The 19926-nt window shown below is 36.3% G+C and overlaps 1 protein-coding gene and 2 long non-coding RNA genes across 5 annotated transcripts in view; 2 read left to right on the plus strand and 1 right to left on the minus strand.

The window, feature by feature from the left end:
* Window positions 1-6741, plus strand: part of LOC120885440 (uncharacterized) — a 76410-nt gene extending 69669 nt beyond the window's left edge. The window contains exon 3 of the long non-coding RNA XR_005728063.2: window positions 388-6741. This is a non-coding gene — a long non-coding RNA (uncharacterized LOC120885440). The remainder of the gene's footprint in view (window positions 1-387) is intronic.
* A 1967-nt stretch (window positions 6742-8708) lies between these two features.
* Window positions 8709-13424, plus strand: LOC144375055 (uncharacterized). The gene is made up of 2 exons (XR_013434408.1): window positions 8709-10088; window positions 11576-13424. It is a non-coding gene; the product is annotated as an uncharacterized LOC144375055 (long non-coding RNA).
* The window catches only part of Hectd2 (HECT domain E3 ubiquitin protein ligase 2), a 65776-nt gene continuing 58773 nt past the window's right edge, over window positions 12924-19926 (minus strand). For all 3 annotated transcript variants that reach the window (XM_078038176.1, XM_078038167.1, XM_078038187.1), the window contains 5 exons: window positions 19696-19783; window positions 19510-19616; window positions 18142-18257; window positions 17213-17356; window positions 12924-14453 (listed from right to left, as the gene is read on the minus strand). In XM_078038176.1, coding sequence (XP_077894302.1) covers window positions 14333-14453; window positions 17213-17356; window positions 18142-18257; window positions 19510-19616; window positions 19696-19783 — 576 coding nt within the window. In that variant the 3' untranslated portion in view covers window positions 12924-14332. The remainder of the gene's footprint in view (window positions 14454-17212; window positions 17357-18141; window positions 18258-19509; window positions 19617-19695; window positions 19784-19926) is intronic.

A 19926-nucleotide genomic window follows, 5' to 3' on the forward strand; every position in this document is an offset into this window, starting at 1 on the left:
TGCCTGACTGCTAGATGTCATCAAACTCTGCTTCCCCCCTCTTCTTAAGCACACAGCTGGATCACAATTTCAGACTCCTTCATAGCCATGCCCTGTAGACCTGCAGATGTGCCTCCAGACCCCTCTTCTTGGAGGTCTTGCTCTCCAGCTGCAGGAAGTGCAGTCATCAGACAGTATCTGTCAGTTCACTCAGTCAGAGCCTCAGCTGGCTTGTCCCATGTCACACCCTTCTGGTGACTGCATGAGGCACAATCATTTTGGCTCAGGAGAGGATACTTCTGATTGGCAATATTTGCTCCTGAGCTCCCCACTGGGTTAGCCATTGCTTGGTCAAGACTATGTCACAGTTTGACTTCTGCTAAATTGTTTCCTCCTCTCCTTTCATAGGTATTGATTCCTGGTAAACTTCATGAAGTCTCAAATTTTGTGTCAGCATCCGCTTCCTGAGTATCCAGCTTGTGACTCTGTGACTGAGATGTCACTGATGCAGGATAAGCAGAAGCAGTGTGTGTTGTTCTGGGGCCCAGCCTTCAAAAACCTCCTGGGAAGATCCTCACGCTTTCTCCGTCAGCTCTCTGGATACAGACTTCAGTGATGCCCTAGGGCATGGTGGAGCCACAAGATGGAAATAGCCTACGGATCATGAGGAAGGGAGATGCACCTACCCCTCACTTGAACACCCTTCCAGAACCATTCAGAGAATTGGAAATGAGCTTCTTTTGTACAAAGCCACTGAGTTTGGGGCATCTACTTGTTACTTTAGTCTGTCCTGACTTGTCTTCTTTTCTCATTTGCCTCTTCAGATGCAAATAGAGGGGGTGGCTATTGGCCAGGTGTGACTGGAAGCCCACGTGCTCGCTGTGCCTAGACTCAAGCAGGCCAGTGGTTACCACAGAACAAGAGAGAACAAGGCTTGGGGAGGCCTTTCTGTGCAGAGATCCACAGTCTCTTAAAATGTGGCTCAATGCCACCAGATTTGTCCATCAAAAGGCAACTGCTTGCTTTTAGGAGCAAGAATCATGGGATAGAGAGAAAGTAAGTTCTTATTCCACTCCCTGAGTGGAGAGCAGAATTAAAGGCCTTTTTATGTGGCTCAAGGTTGGAATGTAGGAAAAAGAGCATGATTCCCCTCACAATGGAATCATCCAATCCTCTTGTTATTGTGTAGAGAGGGGTGGATAGATAGAGGGTATAGTCATGATATAAAAATGGATGGATTGTATACAGATAATGGGTAGATGGAGATGGTAGACAGGTGATGGATGATAGACAAATATAAGTAGATGATATTTAATACTGGATAGAGGGCAGGTAGGTAGAGAGGAAATTGAGGTTCAGAGGCACTAAGGTATGTTCCCAGGGTCACACAGGTCACACATTAGTCATAGAGACAATTCAACTCTTATCTCACAGGTGGAATTCACACCCAATTCTGCATTCTTTCCTCTCCTGAGGATGGCAATGAACATGTTCCATTTGCACCATACACAGTCCTATACAATGTTTTGCTTACTTTTGTTTTATTAGGTTTAGAATTAATCCACCTGTACTCTAATTTTAACTTAGGTTTTATCGTCTTGTAGGGTTTTACAAGATCTTTTTATTTTTTCTTTCTTTTTTGAATGGTGATGGTGGAGTAGGCATTTAAAAGCTGCAATCCCTAAATTCTTGCATGTTCAAACATGATTTTTTGTTTGAAGGACAACTTGGGCGGTACACAATTTCTTAGTAACACTTTTGCCTGGAACCCTTGGAATGGATTTATTACAGCATATCCAGAGGAGACACCTAAGGTTGAACAAATTGTGTTGGACAGTGGAGAAACCTTCAGTTCCTGGCTGTTTTATTTTGACTGTGTATTGTTGGCAGTGGAGGGTGTTGAAGGTTTGTGTGCAAGGCAGTGGTAATTATTGTAGATGGATTTGTGAAGGAGGAGACTGGTCACAGAGAGGCCAGATCAGAGCTACCACATAATGGTTAGGTGGCCAAGGCCTGAACTAGGGCAGTGGCAGTGTTAATAGATACACTGTGGATGCAGAACTGTTAGAGTTCAGCAAGGTTATCAAAGGGACAAGGACAAAGGGGGAGGGGAGCTGCTAAAAAAAAAAAAAACGATGCCTGAGGTTAAACTGAGGGCAATTAGGAAGATGGTATCATTTATAGATCCACAGAAAGAAGGTGGAGGAAGGAATGGAAAAGGGAATGGGAAGAGGAAGAGAAGGGAAAGAGGAGATCCAAGTGAAGATGTTTTGGAGGAGCAGGTAGAAGCCTCAGTGGAGCAGTCCAGATACAGCTGAAATCTGGGGCTGGAGTTCAGAGAAGAGGTTAGGGTGAAGGATAGCGTGAAGGTAGGAGTCTCTAAGTGGGATAAGTATGCCCAATGTAAGTTTCTTTCCAAAGGTAAATCCTTAGTCATTTTCTGGAGGGTGTTGTGAAAACAGCCTCTGACATTCACTTGTTAACCTCAAGTTTCTTCAAGGCAGTGAGAGAATTGCAACCTCTGCAGAGTGAACAACCCTGGGCTCCTAGACTTTCCTTGAGATCTCATTTTCCTTGAGATCTCATTTCACATGTTTTTTTTTCTTTTTTCTTGATTAATATTTGCTAGAAGTTTATTGATTTTTTTCAAGCTATAAAAAGAAACTTTTCTTGGGTTAATGACTCAATTATACCATCTTTATATTTCCTTACTCGATTTTGTATTGATGCTTTTCTTTCTGTTTTTCTTCGATACCTGCCTACTCACTTTCATTGAACTTTTATTTGTTGAACTCATTAATTTTATCTTTAGTAGTACAAATATTTAAAGCTGTAGATCTCCTCACACATACTGCTTTCTCCATATGCCAGGTGGTCAGAGATACAGCATTTTCACTGACATGATTTTCTAATTGGTCATTATTATAGACAAGTTTTCTCTTGGCTGAGAAAAACTTGTTATTGTGTACTTTATTTTAAAATTCCACATATATCCATCTTTTTTTTTTTTTTTAAGAAAAAACAAAGAAGCAGGGGGAAGCAGATACAGGAAATATCTAAAGTTACATAGCCTTTGTAAGATTTGAGACCAGAACCCAGGTTGATTGACTCTGGTCTAATCAGTGAGAAAATGTTTTTCTACTTCTAAAGTAATTGTTCAAGCTTGAAAGTTTCTGGAAAACTCTTTGGTGAAATGTGAAATGGAGAATTGCAACGTTGGGAAGTCAGATCCTGCCTTGGCTGCTTGAGAGCTTTTTGACCTTGAGCAAGCCTCTAGGTCTCTAGGTCTCTTTGAGTTTCAACATCATTACTTGCAATATGGAAAAAATAACATTAATTTTATATTGTAAAGATGAAACATCAAATTGTTACATAAAATGCCTCATATACCACAAGTGACCCATAAATATTCATATCTGCTCCTTTAATTAACATCCCATGCTTTAATATATATATTTATATAATATATACATTATATATATAATATTTAACTCTGCAGAGGTTGCAATTCTGTCACTGCTTTGAAGAAACTTGAGCTTAATAAGTGAATTTCAGAGGCTATTTTCACAACATCCTCCAGAAAATGACTAAGGATTTGCCTTTGGAAAGAAACTTACATTGGGCACACTGATCCCACTTGAAGACTGAAGGTAATAGACAAATGGTTTTAAAAAATTAAAAAGTAAAAGAATGCATTATCTCAGTGCTAACTACTATTAATGAAGTATAATAAAATATTTGAGAACTTATACATGCATATATATGTATATATATGTGTGTGTGTGTGTGTGTGTGCGCGCGCGTGTGTGTGCGCGCGCGCGCGTGTGTATATATATCTATATATATACATATTCATACCCACACACTCAAACACAGACTCAAAATTTGGATATTACAGCCACTAATATGTGGTGAGAGAGTTGCCTGGCAAGTGAAGGCTCTGAGGTTTGAGTGGAAAGATAGACCAGACTGATGGCAACATGGCGGGGGTGTTAGAAGGTGCTTCCTGAGGCTGGGGCACTGGGTATAAGCAGGTTTGGGTGAGAGCAGCAGACTACAATATCGAAAGACCTACTTACTCACACAGTGTCTGGTTCACTACACTGATTTTGGCATTTCACTGCCTAGTCAACAAGTCAGACTGGATTTTTATTGAAGTTTACTGACCCAGCACTGTGTGAGGTGCTAGGTGGGGACACAGGAAATTCCTATGTTCTTGAGTGGCTGATGTGCATGCATTTAAGTACGCACCATTTGAAAAGACGAAATGCCACCTGAAATGATTGGTGTGGTGGTTATGAAAAAGAGGGATATTTGCCTTCCAGCTAGATATTTTGGTTGGGGGTGGAGATGGTTCAGGGTAAGTTTTGGCAGGGGAGATTTTTGGTCTGGGGAGATTGTAGATGGGAGGAGATTTAAACAGGTTTGGGATAAATAAGGAGGAGTTGGTTGGTGGAAAGAAACAGAAAGAGTATCTCAGAAGGCTTCCTAGATTGAGCAGGGATGAGACCGAACAGCAAGTATTCAGGAGACAGTATAGGACCTATCCTTTCAGAAATTGGTACTGGGAAACAAAAAAAATCATGCAAACTTAGAGTGGATGCTAGATTTTGCAACTGGAAGGTGCTCAAATGAGCCAATTAGATTCTTGACAGGGAGGTACATGATAAAAATAGAATTTTATAGAGATTAACTGTAAGGACCTTAGAACAAATAGAAGAATAAATCCACACTCAGGGAGGCCAGTTGTCTCTGAAGGATTGAGAAGTTATATGAACCAAGGAAAAGGCTGTAGAGAGAGAAAGTAGAAATGTCAAATCTAAGAGACAACGTAAAGATGCTGCTTGCTGTTCAGGCCAAAGAGAAGGAAAAGTCAATGAGACCAAGGTTTACAAGCCAATGAAACAGAATAAAATCCCTAGTAATAGAAATAGTCAAAGAGGCATTTGGAAATCCTTATAAGTTGAGGAGGCACAAACACAAGATGTGCTTGATGAATGAGCTACAATAATAATAGCAATAGTGATACTCAGGCTTAAATGTAAGTCCTTCATATATGGGATATTCATTAAGTTTATGTATATATTATATATAAGTGTACAAATCTGATACTATATTACACAAACTTATTGAATTTATACATAATTATATATTACATATACATATGTATACATATAGCTACACACTTATTACTTATATATACTTATATATAAACTTATTTAAACCTATGAGCTTAGTATTATTTTATTTTACAGATGGGAAAAGTGAGGCAAAAAGATGCTAAGCAATTTATCCAAAGTCACTTATTCATTTTCAGATCTGGGATTCAAACTGAAACAGCATAGCTTCTAACTGTTCATATAGAATCAGTATCCAGAATAAAGAACTCATAAAAACCAATGAAGGACGGGGGGGGGGGGCGGTGTGCAAAAAACAAAACAAAACAGGAAAAAACAGGCAAAGAATACTGAACTGGTTTTTCACAAAAGAAATCTGAATGTATCTAAATGTGTTCCAATGTCACTAACGATTATGGAAATGCAAATTAAAACACTAAATAAACAGAAACAAGAAAAGGTCTGCTGAAACCAAGTGTTGAGGATGTGAAGAGATGACAACTCTTTTGTAAAGCTGGTGGAAATTAACACTAGAACCGCCAGTCTTGGGAGGAAGTGGACGATATCTAGTAAGGCTGAAGATGTGCATGCTGCAATTGCACAATGATATCTGGGTTGTAATCCAGGGAAACTCAGGCACGAATGCTCAACATGGTGCAGTGTCCCTCAGAGCCTGGTTCACACACGGAAACATGAGTGGATAGAAGGCTGGATCAAGAAACCATGACATACTCATTTAATAAGATCTTAACCTGCAGCTAAAAATAGATGAATTATATCTAACTGAATCATTGGGGATAAACCTAAAAAAGATTGTATTGAAGGAAATAAGGTTGTAGAAAGATATGTAGAGCATATTATGTAATCAATTATAATGACACTATATAGCATTTATAGTGTCATTATATATATTACATTTAAATATATTAAATTTTACATTTTTACAATGTAAAAATACTGGGGGAAGGATTCACACAAACCACAGGTTGATAGAGATCACAGGGAGTATGCTGGGAATGGTTAAGGCATTTATTAGATGGAAGGGTGGGGATGTTTTCATTATGAACATCCCTGAAAATTTTCTCTATATTTGAAATATTTCATTAAAATAAACTGCTCACTTGTTTTTGGGGGGAGGTTGGAAATCATAACTTAGACTTTATTATATAACTTTTGTTGAGAGCCACAGCCAAAGGGGCCCCAGCAAACTTCCAGCTGTCAGCAAACTTCCAGCTGCCGGCTGATGATTGGCTCACAGTGGCCCCAGCAACATCTAGCTGATTGGCTCCTCTGCGGTGATGTTCATTGGGCTGTTTCCCTGCCCTTCAGACTGCCAGCTGATGATTGGCTCACAGCGGCCCCAGCAACATCTAGCTGATTGGCTCCTCCACGGAGCTGCTCATTAGGCTGTTTCCCTGCCCTTTCAGACCATGGAGATGCTCATTGGGGGACTTCTTTGGCTCCGCCCACGCGACCCAGCCAATCGGCCTCAAGAGCAGGAGGATTGGGGGAGGTGGTGAGGGTGGTGTGGGTGAGTGGCTTGTGGAAGCCGGTGGTGGCAGTTGGGCTCTGAGGGTTTTTTTCCTGAGGAGCTGTTTTGTTTGGCATTTGTAGTTCTAAAAATAAAGTTAGTTTCTTTTGACAAGTGGCTCCTGAATTGTGCCCAGACAGACTGCGACAAACTTTAATGTATCAAATTAATAAATATTATCACTAATCATTCACACATTCCCTCAAAAACATAGAACTGTAAAAAATATTTATTTCAAAGTTACCACTTGTGATATATTTGTTGTTAATTTAAGATTTTTAGGTATTCCATAAATGGAATGATGGGTCATAATGAGTTGATTTATTAACAAAAAGGCAGACAATTTAGTAGAAAAATGGGTGAGAGACTTTGTATTAGTCTGGATCCGCTAAGAAGAAAAGACCCAAAATGGGATTAACATGCAAGGGTTTTATTAGAAGAAATGTCTGGCAGGCAGCTGGGGAATGCTGAAAGAGCCAAAGGTTAGGCTGGGGAGGTAGAATGGTGGAGTTCTTAAGGCCCTGTAGAAGGAAGGAAGGAAGGGAGGGAGGGGAGAGGAAGGGAGGGAGGAAGGACCCACCTAATAGTTCACAATGAAAAGCTGATGATGAGTGAGAGGAAGAGGGAGAAAAGAATGGCTGGAAGCCGCTTAAAATTGCTTTGTGTGTAAGAAAGCTTCAACAAGGCTGCTGGGGAGTCATCAAGACAAAGTATGCCATCAGATGAGTCCCAGGTTTTCTAGGAACAGGTTTGCCTTAGAATCCTCAAAACACTTACTCATTAACAGAGAGCAACCTATGGGACTGTTGGCCTTGGAGCCAATACTTCATCAATTCCAAAGAGCAAGAGCATTAGGACCCTCATGTAGTCTATGGTGAGTTCCACATTGTGAGGAATGGAAACCTCTTTTTGAAAGCCACATAGGTGAGTCACCTGGCAGGTAGACCTTTAGCCCCAGTCCAGCCTTCAGAAGACTACAGCTCCTGCTGACAACTAGATCACAGCCACTAGAGAGCCCCGCCAGCCCCAGCCAGCCCCAGCCAGCCCCAGCTGGTCCTGCTGTTGACCAATAAGCATGTGAGATTACAAATGTTTGTTACTTTAAGCCACTAAATTAGGGGAAGAATTGTTATGCAAGAAGATTAATGGAATGACCTTCTTCTACCTACCAAGTTTTAAAATTTATAAATATTTCATGAATTTAGTTCTATTTAACATATAATATAAAAGCCTGCATAGTATTTCACTGTATGAATGTATAATAATGTAAGGTCATCTTTTAAACCAAAATATAATAGAACTTATTGTAATAATTTTAAAGAAAATAGAGGTCCTGGGTTCAATCCCTAGCACCCACCCTGCCCCCAAAGGCAACATAAAAACAATTAAATCGTAGAACACAAAAAGGGAGAAGATGTTTATATTAACATATCCAACAAATGTCTCATGTTTGGAATATATAAATAATTACACCCATCTTGAGAATTTCACTAGGTAGCCACAATTTATTTTTTAATAAGTGTTCTCCTAGATTTTCTATACAAATGCAAGTATATTATGTGTTTATTCCTACAACTTGCTTTTAAAAAATTGACAATAAATTATGCATATTTTCTGCATAAATTCATTTTAGAGTTTAATTTTCTATTCAGGCAGATGTAGTATTATTCTAAGGATATATAACATTTATTTCATTTTTTTTTTGCAGTGCTGGAGATTAAACCCCAGACCTCTAACATGCAAGGCAAGCACTCTACCACTGAGCTATACTCCCACCACTACCTAATGTCTGACATTTTATATTCTATAGTTTTTTAAAAAGTCTAATTTGTTATATATTATAGGAGAATGCATTACAATTCATATTACACATATAGAGCACAAATTTTCATATCTCTGGTTATATACAAAGTATATTCACACCATTCATGTCTTCATACATGTACTTAGGGCAACGATTTCCATCTTAATCTACCGTCTTTCCTACCCCTCTGCCCACTCCCTTCCCCTCCCACCCCTCTGCCCTATCTAGAGTTCCTCTATTTCTTTCATGTTCCCCCTCCCTACCCAACTATGATTCAGTCTCCTTTTATCAGAGAAAACATTTGGCATTTGTTTTTTTGGGATTGGCTAACTTCACTTAGCATTATCTTCTCTAACTTCATCCATTCACCTGCAAATACCATGATTTTATTCTCTTTTATTGCTGTGTATATATACACCACAATTTTTATTTAATCATCATCTACTGAAGGGCATGTAGATTGCTCCCACAGTTTAGTTATTGTGAATTGTGCTGCTATAAACATTGATGTGGCTGTGTATTACTATGGTATGCTCTTTTTAAGTCCTTTTGGTATAAACTGAAGAGTGGGATACCTGGATCAGGTGGTGGTTTCATTCCAAGATTCCCAAGGAATAGCCATACTGTTTTCCATGTTGATTACACCGATTTTGCAGTCCCACCAGCAATGTATGAGTATGCCTTTTACCCCATATCCTCACCAAGACTTATTGTTGTTTGTATTCTTGATAGCTGCCGTTCTGACTGGAGTGAGATTTCATCTTAGAGTAGTTTTGATTTGCATTTCTCTAATTGCTAGAGATGATGGACTTTTTTTTGTATATTTGTTAAATGATTGTATATCATTGTGAGAAGTGTCAGTCTTCTGAGAAGTGTCTTTTCAGGTCCTTGGTCCATTTATTGATTGGGTTATTTGTTTTTAAGTGGTGTTAAGATTTTTGAATTCTTTATATATCCTAGAGATTAGTGCTCTATCTGATGTGCGTGTGGTAAAAATTTGCTCCCATTCTGTAGGCTCTCTGTTCACCTCATTGATTATTGCTTTTGCTGAGAAGAAGCTTTTCAGTTTGAATTCATCCCATTTATTGATTCTTGATTTTACTTCTTGTGTTATAGGAGTCCTATTAAAGAAGTGGGAACCTAATCTGACTTGATGAAGATTTGGGTCTACTTTTTCTTCTGTTAGGCGCAGGGTGTCTGGTTTAATTCCTAGGTCCTTGATCCACGTTGAGGTGAGTTTTGTGCATGGTGAGAGACAGGGGATTAATTTCATTTTGTTGCATATAGATTTCCAGTTTCCCCAGCACCATTTGTTGAAGAGGCTATCTTTTCTCCAATGTATGTTTTTGGCATTTAAAAATGTTAAAATAGTAGAATTTGGTGGGGAAAAAAAGAAAAGAAAAAAGAATACACAACACAACTGTAATATATTATTCAGACATCACAGTCCTCAAAAATCCTAATTCATGCAAAGTACTTGGTTTCACATATGTTGGGGATGTGAAGGTGGGAGAATGGAGAGGGAGAGGAAAAAAATCTTGAAGAAAGAAATAGAGATTGTTTTGGTTGGAGATCAGTATCTTTCCTGCTTCTCTTCTCATTCAACAGGTGGGGTTGTCTGTTGTTAGCTGGTATCTCCACCCTCAGGATGATGAAGGTAACCAGGGTGTCACTGTGCCAGGGTAGTGGCTACTGGGGAGAGGGAGAAGATAGAAACTGGGTACCTGGCCAGCTGGAGTTCCAAACTGGGAGTTGCCCCCACTGAAGATGGCGATGAAAGTGACCCAAGATGGAGGTGCCTGCTTTCAGCGATGGCATGTTGGGTTGAGTAGGGAAACTGGGCGATGGCGTTGGATGATGAGTTCTGATATGTGAGATGTGAGAGATGATGAGCTCTGTGGCGTGCAGTGTGTGGCTGTCGACTGACTTCAGAGCTTGTATAAAGTTCTGGCGTGCAGGCAGGCTACTGTGTGTAGGGGACTATCTCCGTTGCCACAGAGTCCCAAGATGGAGGGGACTTGGGGAGCCCCTAGCTGGAGGTCCACAAGGGAGTGGCAGCTGGAGTTCCTGTGAGTGGGAAGCTGCCGGGGAGCTGCGTGGGAGCAGCGTCCATGACTTCTGCTCGGGTGGTTGGCCGAAAGTTCTGCATGGGTGTGTTGTCCATAGTCCTACTCAGGGCGAGTAGTTGGGAGACCTACTGAGGCCTGGAGCCCTGGACCGGGCAGGGTGACTGTGATTTCTGTGGGGGAGCAGGAACATCCCTCGCAGAGAAACAGTATTCTCACTACTTGAGTCCAAGGTCACAGAGTGACACAGAGTGCTGCCTCCTTTTGGCCCCCAATCTTGGATCCTCTGCTTACTTGTTTTTGAGTTTTAAAATACTATCTTGTTACCCATGTATAATAGTATTTAAAACCTTTGCTTAATGAGACTTAGGATAAATTCTAAAGTCATTTCTAGAATATGAAAGATTTTGGGGCAATTTTAAAACCTCAAAAACACTTCCTGTTCTTTAATTTGTAGCTGAGCCCAATGTTTGAGAGTTCAAAACCTCCAGATGGCTTCAAAAGCAATGACTTAAGATGTTATCACAATAACACTACTATTTGTCTTGCATTCTTTAATATTGCTTACTCTATGTCAGGCACTGTGTGAATGTTTTACACATTCATTTACTCTTCCCCTGCAAACCCCAGGTAGGTTTATTTTTCCCATCTTACAAATTATTTCTATTTACAATTAAGGCATGGGGAAGTTAATGTATCTAAGGAGTAATAGGTAGTGAATGGTAAACCCAAGGCAATCTGGGTTTATCAAAGATTATTTACTCCAGCCTGGAGTAAAGGACCTATGGCCAGCCAGGTAAACAGATCTTGGGTCCTCCCCTGAGAAAACCCACCCTGGTCTTTCTTCCATCCAGCTACCTATCTTCCAAAAGTACCCAGTCATTGGCAATTTAGGATTCAAAATTAAGCAATGCAACTCCCATTATACAAAGGATCAATATCCAGAGTAAAGAAATATCTCTTAAAGGTTATTCAGGAGGAATTAAACTCCTAAGACTTTTAGAAGTAGTTTTATTTGTATATGGATCACTTAAAACATTCTTTCCTACATTTTCATAATCTCTTCTTTCTTCTTTAGGGCTAGGAAATGTGGGCGAGAGGAAAGGGCCAGAGGATTGGCTCTGAGGAGGAATACTTAAGATCTGAAGTTGTCTATCTGTGGCCAATAAAATGTCAAACTCAATTTACTTGTGGGTGTACTTGATTGGCAATAATATTCATTTGGTGGGGTATCTGTGCGATCATCCAGATACTGGATATACATTGTTTCATACTAAAAATATGCTAAGGAAATTGGTTATACGTGGTGTCAATAGCATGTCTTCTGAAGCTATATTTTAGCAGTTTTCCTAAACTTATCAGTTTTCTTAGTTACTAGTTTAAGGGATAGAGTAATGCAAAGAATAGCTTGCATTTATATTTTAAACCTATGGCTTTACTTAATTTCCTAGTGTTCAAAATGAACTAAGCCTGATGATATTATTTAATATTTCAAAAATTTTATCCAGAAACTAACAATACAGATTTGTAACAAAAGGGGGACTACTAAAAAAAAAGACAAAGCATTTTATAAATACTGATAAATACTGTGTAATGCTTTAATTTACTGTGGTAGATACAAAAATCAAGAATTCATAACAGATTATTTATAAAAAAAAGTAACAACATGAATTTTCTAGCTGTTTAAATTAACAAAATGTAACAGTAGTGGTTTTATTTTATAAATGAGGTATTATTACAATGTAAACCAAAAACAGCATAAATAAATAAGGGTAATGTGCAATTTAGTGATAAATGGTTATGACTTTCAACTCAGTAACAATAAATGACAAAAATTCTCCAGTTATTTATGAACTTCATCATTTAAAATTTGGCTTGCTTATATATTTCTTACTTAAAATGACAAATCTATCAATATACAAGCACGTCATTAAACATGCAGACCAGGCCAACACAATTTTTCCATGAGTCATCTCTACCAAATAAAAACTTTGTTTACATTTTACTTGAAATACTTATATCTGATTTCTTATACGTAATTCTTTTGTGCTTATTAGTTAGTAGTAACCTACATTAAACATCTTACTTTCTAGTTCAAAGCAGGGTAAGACAGAAGCAGTTTTATTTGCATATGGGTTAAAAACAGTATAACAAAATAAATCAAAACCAATATGCCTTTAACTCTCTTAGGCTTTCCAAGATTTTAAAGAAGAAATACCCTTTAACAGTATAGTCAAATGGAAACACATAGTCACTTTTGTCTCAAAGAGAATAGTAAATGAAGTAACTACTTTTCCTCAAATAGATTTGTGGTTTGGGTTCAATATGGTCAGAAAACAAGTTGATTAATTCCTCCACCCTTGAAGAATTCTGCTGGTTGGGTGCAGGAAGTACAGCAACAAGAACATAGCCTAAACTTATAAAAATTTTGGGAAAATATTATTTGCCTATGAACCATATGCTGGTACTAAATGCTGGTTTTATTATTATTGCAAACAGAACTTCAGAATTTTCTGAAGGAAAGCTAGCAAAGAATAGAGAAGTCTTGATTTGGATATATTTGTAACATGCTAATAAAACTGCTTCATTTGCTATGAATTTAAAAACCCATTTACTGTGACTTAAAATACAGTTACATGCTACTTTATTAGAAACAAAACAGACAAACAACAAAGGGTGCTTTTGAATTCCCTATGTTCGGAATCCAGTGAAAAACAAACATTTTGGCCAAAATATTGAACTTAAATTTTATACCAAGTTACATCATTTTGACACAAATGTTGCTACTGTATTCACTTTTGTCAAATACCTTATCCTATTTTTTGTCAAAAATTAGTGTTTCATTACAATTGGTGATCAAAAAATGTGGATTGTACATCAATCAATTACAATTGGTGATCAAAAAAGGTAGACGTAGTCAATCAAAATATATATAAAAGCAGTTCTTTTTTTTGTGCTTGTAATTGACTTAATTCATCAATGGTTAAGTTAGATCCAATTTTTTCTAATGTCTTGATCCTTAAGAAGAAATGATCATTATACAAATATTACAGAGTATTCAGGTAACTAGTTACTGCCAATGTGCATGCAGACTAACAATACTTAAAAGAATATAACCTTGAATCCAATTAGTCTGAAAATACTCTTATACAATCATCTTTATTGATTTGTAAAAGCTGTATACACATCTAAAACCCTGAATTTACTTTGTAAAAATAAATCTTTAGCAATAAATGACACTATCAAAATCCCATTATTTCTCAGGCTATTATGTAATTATTTACATGCTTTTCAGCAATAGTTGAAAAGAATCTTATAGGACCCAAAGCCAGTATATCAAAAAACCCTGTAAACTGCATTTGCAATTATACTGTTGTTTACCTCTATATGAAAATATGGCTACATGCTTTATGGTAAATATTATGTAGCTATTTGCTTTGCTACTGTGTGCTAGTAGCACATAATCTGCCACTGGGTTCGACTATGTCCTAAATGCATTCTTTACTACCCTTCATTTTCCCAGTGGAACACCTGTGGCAAACTACTTATGGAAAATGATAAAGTGCTAAAAAAATGAGTGACTGGACTCATATCTGTTTCTGCCATGTGGTCTTTTCCTCACTCAAGAAAATTCTGTGTTTTTAGAAAATCATGCCTTCACTTAACAGACTTCATAATTGATTACAAAAAACCAAAAACTAAAAAAACAACAGCTCAGTCTTTTAAAGTTGGAGCTTTTTGAAAGTGTTTTGAGACAGAAACATGAAAAGGTTAAAGGCACAATAAGAGGGAAGTGAATGCTACATATAAAATATTATATTTCAAGTCTTTTAGGCTACTCGAGTCCAAAACCTTCTGAATTTGAAATTCCAATGATCAATTTCTGTTTCAGGTCTTTTTTGCTCTTGTAGGGGGGAAGGCAAAGTTGATTGAAGCAGGTGTGGGCCACAGGTAGCCTAGGGAAAATAATTTTTTGAAAACATTAAGTCTTAAAATACACACAAAATGACTGCTAAAGAAATTTTTAAAATATCAGACACAATCTATTCTACTTTGTCAAGATATGATTCATGTATTCCTATACTGAACAAATATTTATTTAGTACCTAACTATGGACACTATGGCTACGTTTACAGACTAGACAATCAATATCCCTGCTCTAATGAAACTTTCATTTGAAAAGCATCTGTTTTGGAATCAGACAGATTTGAATTTGAATATTGCTTTCCCTGCTTATTAGCAATGGGGACTTTCTTTGAGTTGCTTAAAGTCTTCAAATCTTGTCTTAATCAACACAATTGGGTAAATTATCCAACTAAATTGTTTAAAAGAACAGATGAGCTATCTACATAAAACACCTAGAAAGTAAAAGATAATATAATGTTAATGTATTCCAGTCCGAATCATCAAAAAGTTATGAAAAGAGCACTTTGGGAACCCTAATGGATACACTTTTTAATGTTTTTGCCTTAGGCATCCTCTGGATTGTTTGGCTAGCTCCCCTAACCCCTCTACCAGACGACATTGTTTTCTTCATTCCAGATTTCTATAGAATCTTAGATCCTTTCTTTCAGTTTTTATGGACTCATAGCATCAGAATAGCTATCAGAGAAGTCAACAAATAAAAAAATGAGAATATACCAGAGAAAAGGAGAACATTTTTAAAGAAGTTTATATGATTAGAAACTGAACTTTGAGAACTCTCCTGATTTAATAATAATTAGGATCAGTTAGCATTTACTGAATGCTTGTCTATGATAAGCATTGTGCCTAATGCTTTTACATATATTACTTCATTTAAGAGTCAAAACAACCTAAGAAGTCGTTATTAGTTTCATTTTATAGCTGAAGAAAAATATATGTGGAAGAATACAGGTTAAATAACCTATTCAAAGCTATAGAGCTGGTAAAGAGGTAGACCTCAGATTCAAACCCAGATCAGTCTGACTCAAAACCAGTGCTGTAACCTGTAAATACTTAAAATTCTTATTTAATAAAAATGGAGTGTGTTTTCATGGTGGGTGGAGGAGTGGAAACTCCCCTTTTATCTGAATTGTTGTTCTGTGGGTCAGATTGAAATGTCATGTGTCTGTGACAGATACATTTAATCTATGTGAAATTCTCACTGGGAGTCCTAGCATTGTGGTATATTCATGATTAAGCCATATTAGCGCATGAAATAATAACTGAAATAATAATAATAATAATAATGATTAAAAAAGTTTATATGTAATTGACATTATTTGTTTGTTGCATTATTTATTCAGACATCTATTATTTTATTAGTAATTATTGTTTTACTATTATTTGTATTAAAATGCACTACTCAGATTACCTTTTTAAATGGTTATTTGACTGGGGATGTAGCTCAGTAGTAAAGCATTTGCCTATCATGTATAAGGCCCTGGGTTTGTAATTATATACATATATGTGTATAAACATTTGTTTTAAGTTTTGAAATATAATTCTGATGTTTGCTTAAATATTTGTTCAATGTATGGGCTATAGGGAGAATACAAAGGCTTATAAGGCTTGGCCTCTGCCTTGAAGAGCTCAATGACTTAATATATAAAATATAATACAGTAAATAGAATTATCACTTCAGTGTTCGAGGCACTCACTGAATGAATGAAGACTTTTGGCTTACAGAGGAAGTAGACATTGAACTGGGTCTTCCAAAGAGATAGCAAGCAAATATTAAATGTGAAGAGAAAAACTTAAAGTCGTGGAGGAAGGAAGGCATGGAATGTGTTTAAGAAACTAGCAAAACAGCCTGTTGATCACAGCATTAAAAAAATGAAAATGATACATAGTATGGAAGGATATAGAGCTTTGTTTGATAGGTTCTAGATTCTAGAACTTAAACTTTTGGGGAGCAATGAAATATTACTCCCTGGAAAACATCATGATCAAAACAGTGTTAAGGAAAATGAGCTTAATAGGACAATTTAATTAGATAAGAAAGAACTTGAGCAGGTAAATTAGGAAGAAGACTATTTAAATAAGTTAGGACTGAGGTAAAAAGTTAACTAATCAGGGTGGTAGCAATGGGGAAAGCAAAGGACAGCTCTAAAATGAAGAAAAAACTGACAGGACTTGAGGAATATTCAATGCATAGAACAGGAGGGAAAAAATGATTATACCCAGTTTGTATCTACTCAAATTGGCTTTAGTAATTACAAAGTATTTGGGAAAAGTAATAAGTAGATAAGCATTAACCAATAAACAGTACTAGCAAATAATTCAAAGCCATTCTCAGTACCACTTCATTATGTAAAGAGCATGACATTAAAAAAAGACTTGTTTTAGAGGTGCCTATAGTGCTAAGTATAATAGGACCAAACCCCTATAAATAAATAAGAAACTCCAACTTAATATTTTCCCTAAAAATAAAAACTATATTTAAATACAAAGGAAAGTTAGACAATATACTACTACCAAGTAGGCTAGGTTCTAAAAGAGACTACAAAGCAATTATTTAACCTAGCAAAGTAAAAAGTTGATGGAAATTAATTACTATTAGTTAGTATTGGTATGTGTCAAAAGCTAATAGAGAACTTTCAGCTAAAGTCTTTCTCATTTCAAGGCCATGTTTACTCTGAAGATTCTTCTATGAAAATGATTTCAGATTAAGAGAATCTTCTAATTCCAAATATAATACTGTTATTAGTAATAACCTATAAATTAAAATAAAATTATAATCTGGAAATTTACCAGTTAGTAGAAGTTTCATTCTTTGAGATTTTAAAGTTCAAATCAGCCATCCCTCCTACAGGAACTCTGTCACTTCCTGTAGTAAAATGTAGCAATTTCTTTTGAAGATCAAGAGGAAATCCAAGTACAACATCCCAAAAGTATCTATAAAACAACAAAGGAAATTTACATGAAATAGCCTGACAAAAATTCATGTAGATCATAATAAAGAAATATGAAGTAAGATATGAGAAAAAAACTTTCCTTACAATATATAATATCCCTAATGTAAAATTAAAGAATGAGTTTCTGTATATGAATCAGATTTTTGAATATTTTTATAAATAATAATTTTATAAAATTACATAAATAGTCCAATAATAGATAGTACAAAACACATTTTTGTTTCATACATAACTTACAACTCTTATCAACACAATGCTATTTTTTCATCCAGTACTGGGGATTAAATCCAGGGCTTTGTTCATGCTAGGCAAGCACTATACCTAGGAGCACCTCCCCAGCCCAACAAGTGCTATTAAAATGCTATTTGTAAATATAGACCAAAGTTACTTTTTAAAATAAGTGAAAAATATACTTTTATAGAAAGTCATTTGCAGGGCTGGGTTGTGGCTCAGTGGGTAGAGTGCTTGCCTAGTGTGTGCGAGGCCCTGGGTTTGATCCTCAGCACCACATAAAAATAAATAGAATAAAGGTATTGTGTTCAACTACAACTAAAAAATAAATATTTAAAAAGTCATTTGCATAACTTTTTCCCAAGGGGATTTCTAAGAGATTTCATATTTAGTATTCTTATTACTTTCTACAGATGAAATAAGATAGTAAAGAATTCAGTTAACTGATTCATATTATAAGTTATACAAATAAGCAAACCATATTCTATTTGTTCTCTTTTCTACAACCCCCTACCAGAAGTATAAGGAGCTCACCTTATAGTTAAGTCTGTTTTCGCATACCCATCATACTGAGTACTTCTCTGTAGAGCATGCATGTCCAGTTCAGGACTTCCACAGACCAGAATTTCAACTTCTTCTGGACGAAGCAGCTGTCAATAATTATCAAAAATCATAATTAAAGTGATGTTTTTTTAAAGTGATGGTTTTAAATGAAAAAGGAACTATTTCACTGACTCAAATCACAAAAATCATGACTTAAAATCAAATAATTTTTGTTAAAGAAAAATTGTTTCCACTTGCATTTTTCCTACTGAAGTAAGATATTTTTGCATTAAGGTTTATTATACCTTATAAAATAGTAATTAGTAGTTTGTCAGAAAAACAAGCAAATGACTTAGCATGAATCCAAATTACTCTTCTCCCAAAGCATCATGAAGCTCTTATATCTACTGATTTGCCTGCCTTCTACTAATATCCTACAAAATCATCTTAGTGCACTGAAGAGCTTGGGTATTTACAGTCTGTTTTGGTGCTCACTTGTTTCACCCTTTAGGTGGTTAGTCTCTTACCTAAGAGATTAAATATATCTAAAATAGAGATCATGATATGCCATTTAATTCTTATTTTAACTCATTCCATCCCCACAACCATCGGTGTATCATAATTAAAACTTAGACTTGATCAAATATTTTTTTCAAAGGTACTTTCAACAACAACATGCTATAAATATTGCTCAAATTGAGCAGGATTAAAGATCCCTGCTCCTGCTCCAAAGTAACTTCTACAGTCCATTTCTCAGTGCTAAGAAAAATAATTCAAATGAAAGGTCTTATTTCAATCATTCATAAAATTGAAGGGAGATACAAATGGCACAGTTCAATTTTCCCTGGGTACTGGGGTGAAGGGTATCATCTGATATTTCCAACTTGACATTCTAACCCATATTCACACAATTAAGACAAGCCAAACCAACCTGAGTCAACCATGGCTCTGGCGATAAACTATTTCTTATGGGTAAGAGGCAACTCAGAGTTGCTAAGTGATCCTTGAGGAAGCAGAAAACACACACATGATAATCAGAGAGAAGTTCTGGCTTTTGCCCTGGAACAAAATGTTAACTCTGCTTCTGTGCTTGGGTCCCTCAGTTGTAAGCCTTAAGTTCATAAGTCTCTTCTGCTTTCTTTGGGAGAGTTTTACAAGTCTTAAAACACGCAGTATAAGACAGCAAAAGAGGAGAGGAAAAAAATGAAGTGACTGGGGTTTTTGTTTGTTTTTACCTCTAGAGAATGGGAGAATTATTAAGTAGAAAAATTTCCTAATTATAAAAGCACACTTAAGGAATTATTTGTCAATGATATAGTATTAGAAAACCCAATTGAAAGCTTAAAGTTTTGAACTCACCATTAGGGCATTTGAAGCACATACACTATGAAATCCATAATAAAATGCAGCAAACTGCTTATAGATGGATTTGTTGATAAGGAAGTCAGTATAAAGCTGTACATATTCTGAAAAGCAATTTTACATTTGTTATGCAGTAAAAGTAAATGGTAAATACTAGTTCATTTTATTTTAAAAATATCTTACCTTTCCTATTTTGATTGGTAACTGGAATTTTATCACCTCCTGGCTTTAAATTATAGGATTTAATTATTCCAAATTCTTCTTGAAAAACCTGATGGGAGATACCATAACAGCATGTTTACTGGTATCACTGACATAACAACAGGCTTAGATGAATAGGTTTGTAAATTTTAAAAAGAATAGGTATTGTCCCTTCCCTTTTGAACACATAACATACAACTAGCTGTGTGGTCA

The sequence above is a fragment of the Ictidomys tridecemlineatus genome, chromosome 1 (genome assembly GCF_052094955.1).
Source record: "Ictidomys tridecemlineatus isolate mIctTri1 chromosome 1, mIctTri1.hap1, whole genome shotgun sequence".
NCBI classification, from domain to species: Eukaryota; Metazoa; Chordata; class Mammalia; order Rodentia; family Sciuridae; genus Ictidomys; species Ictidomys tridecemlineatus.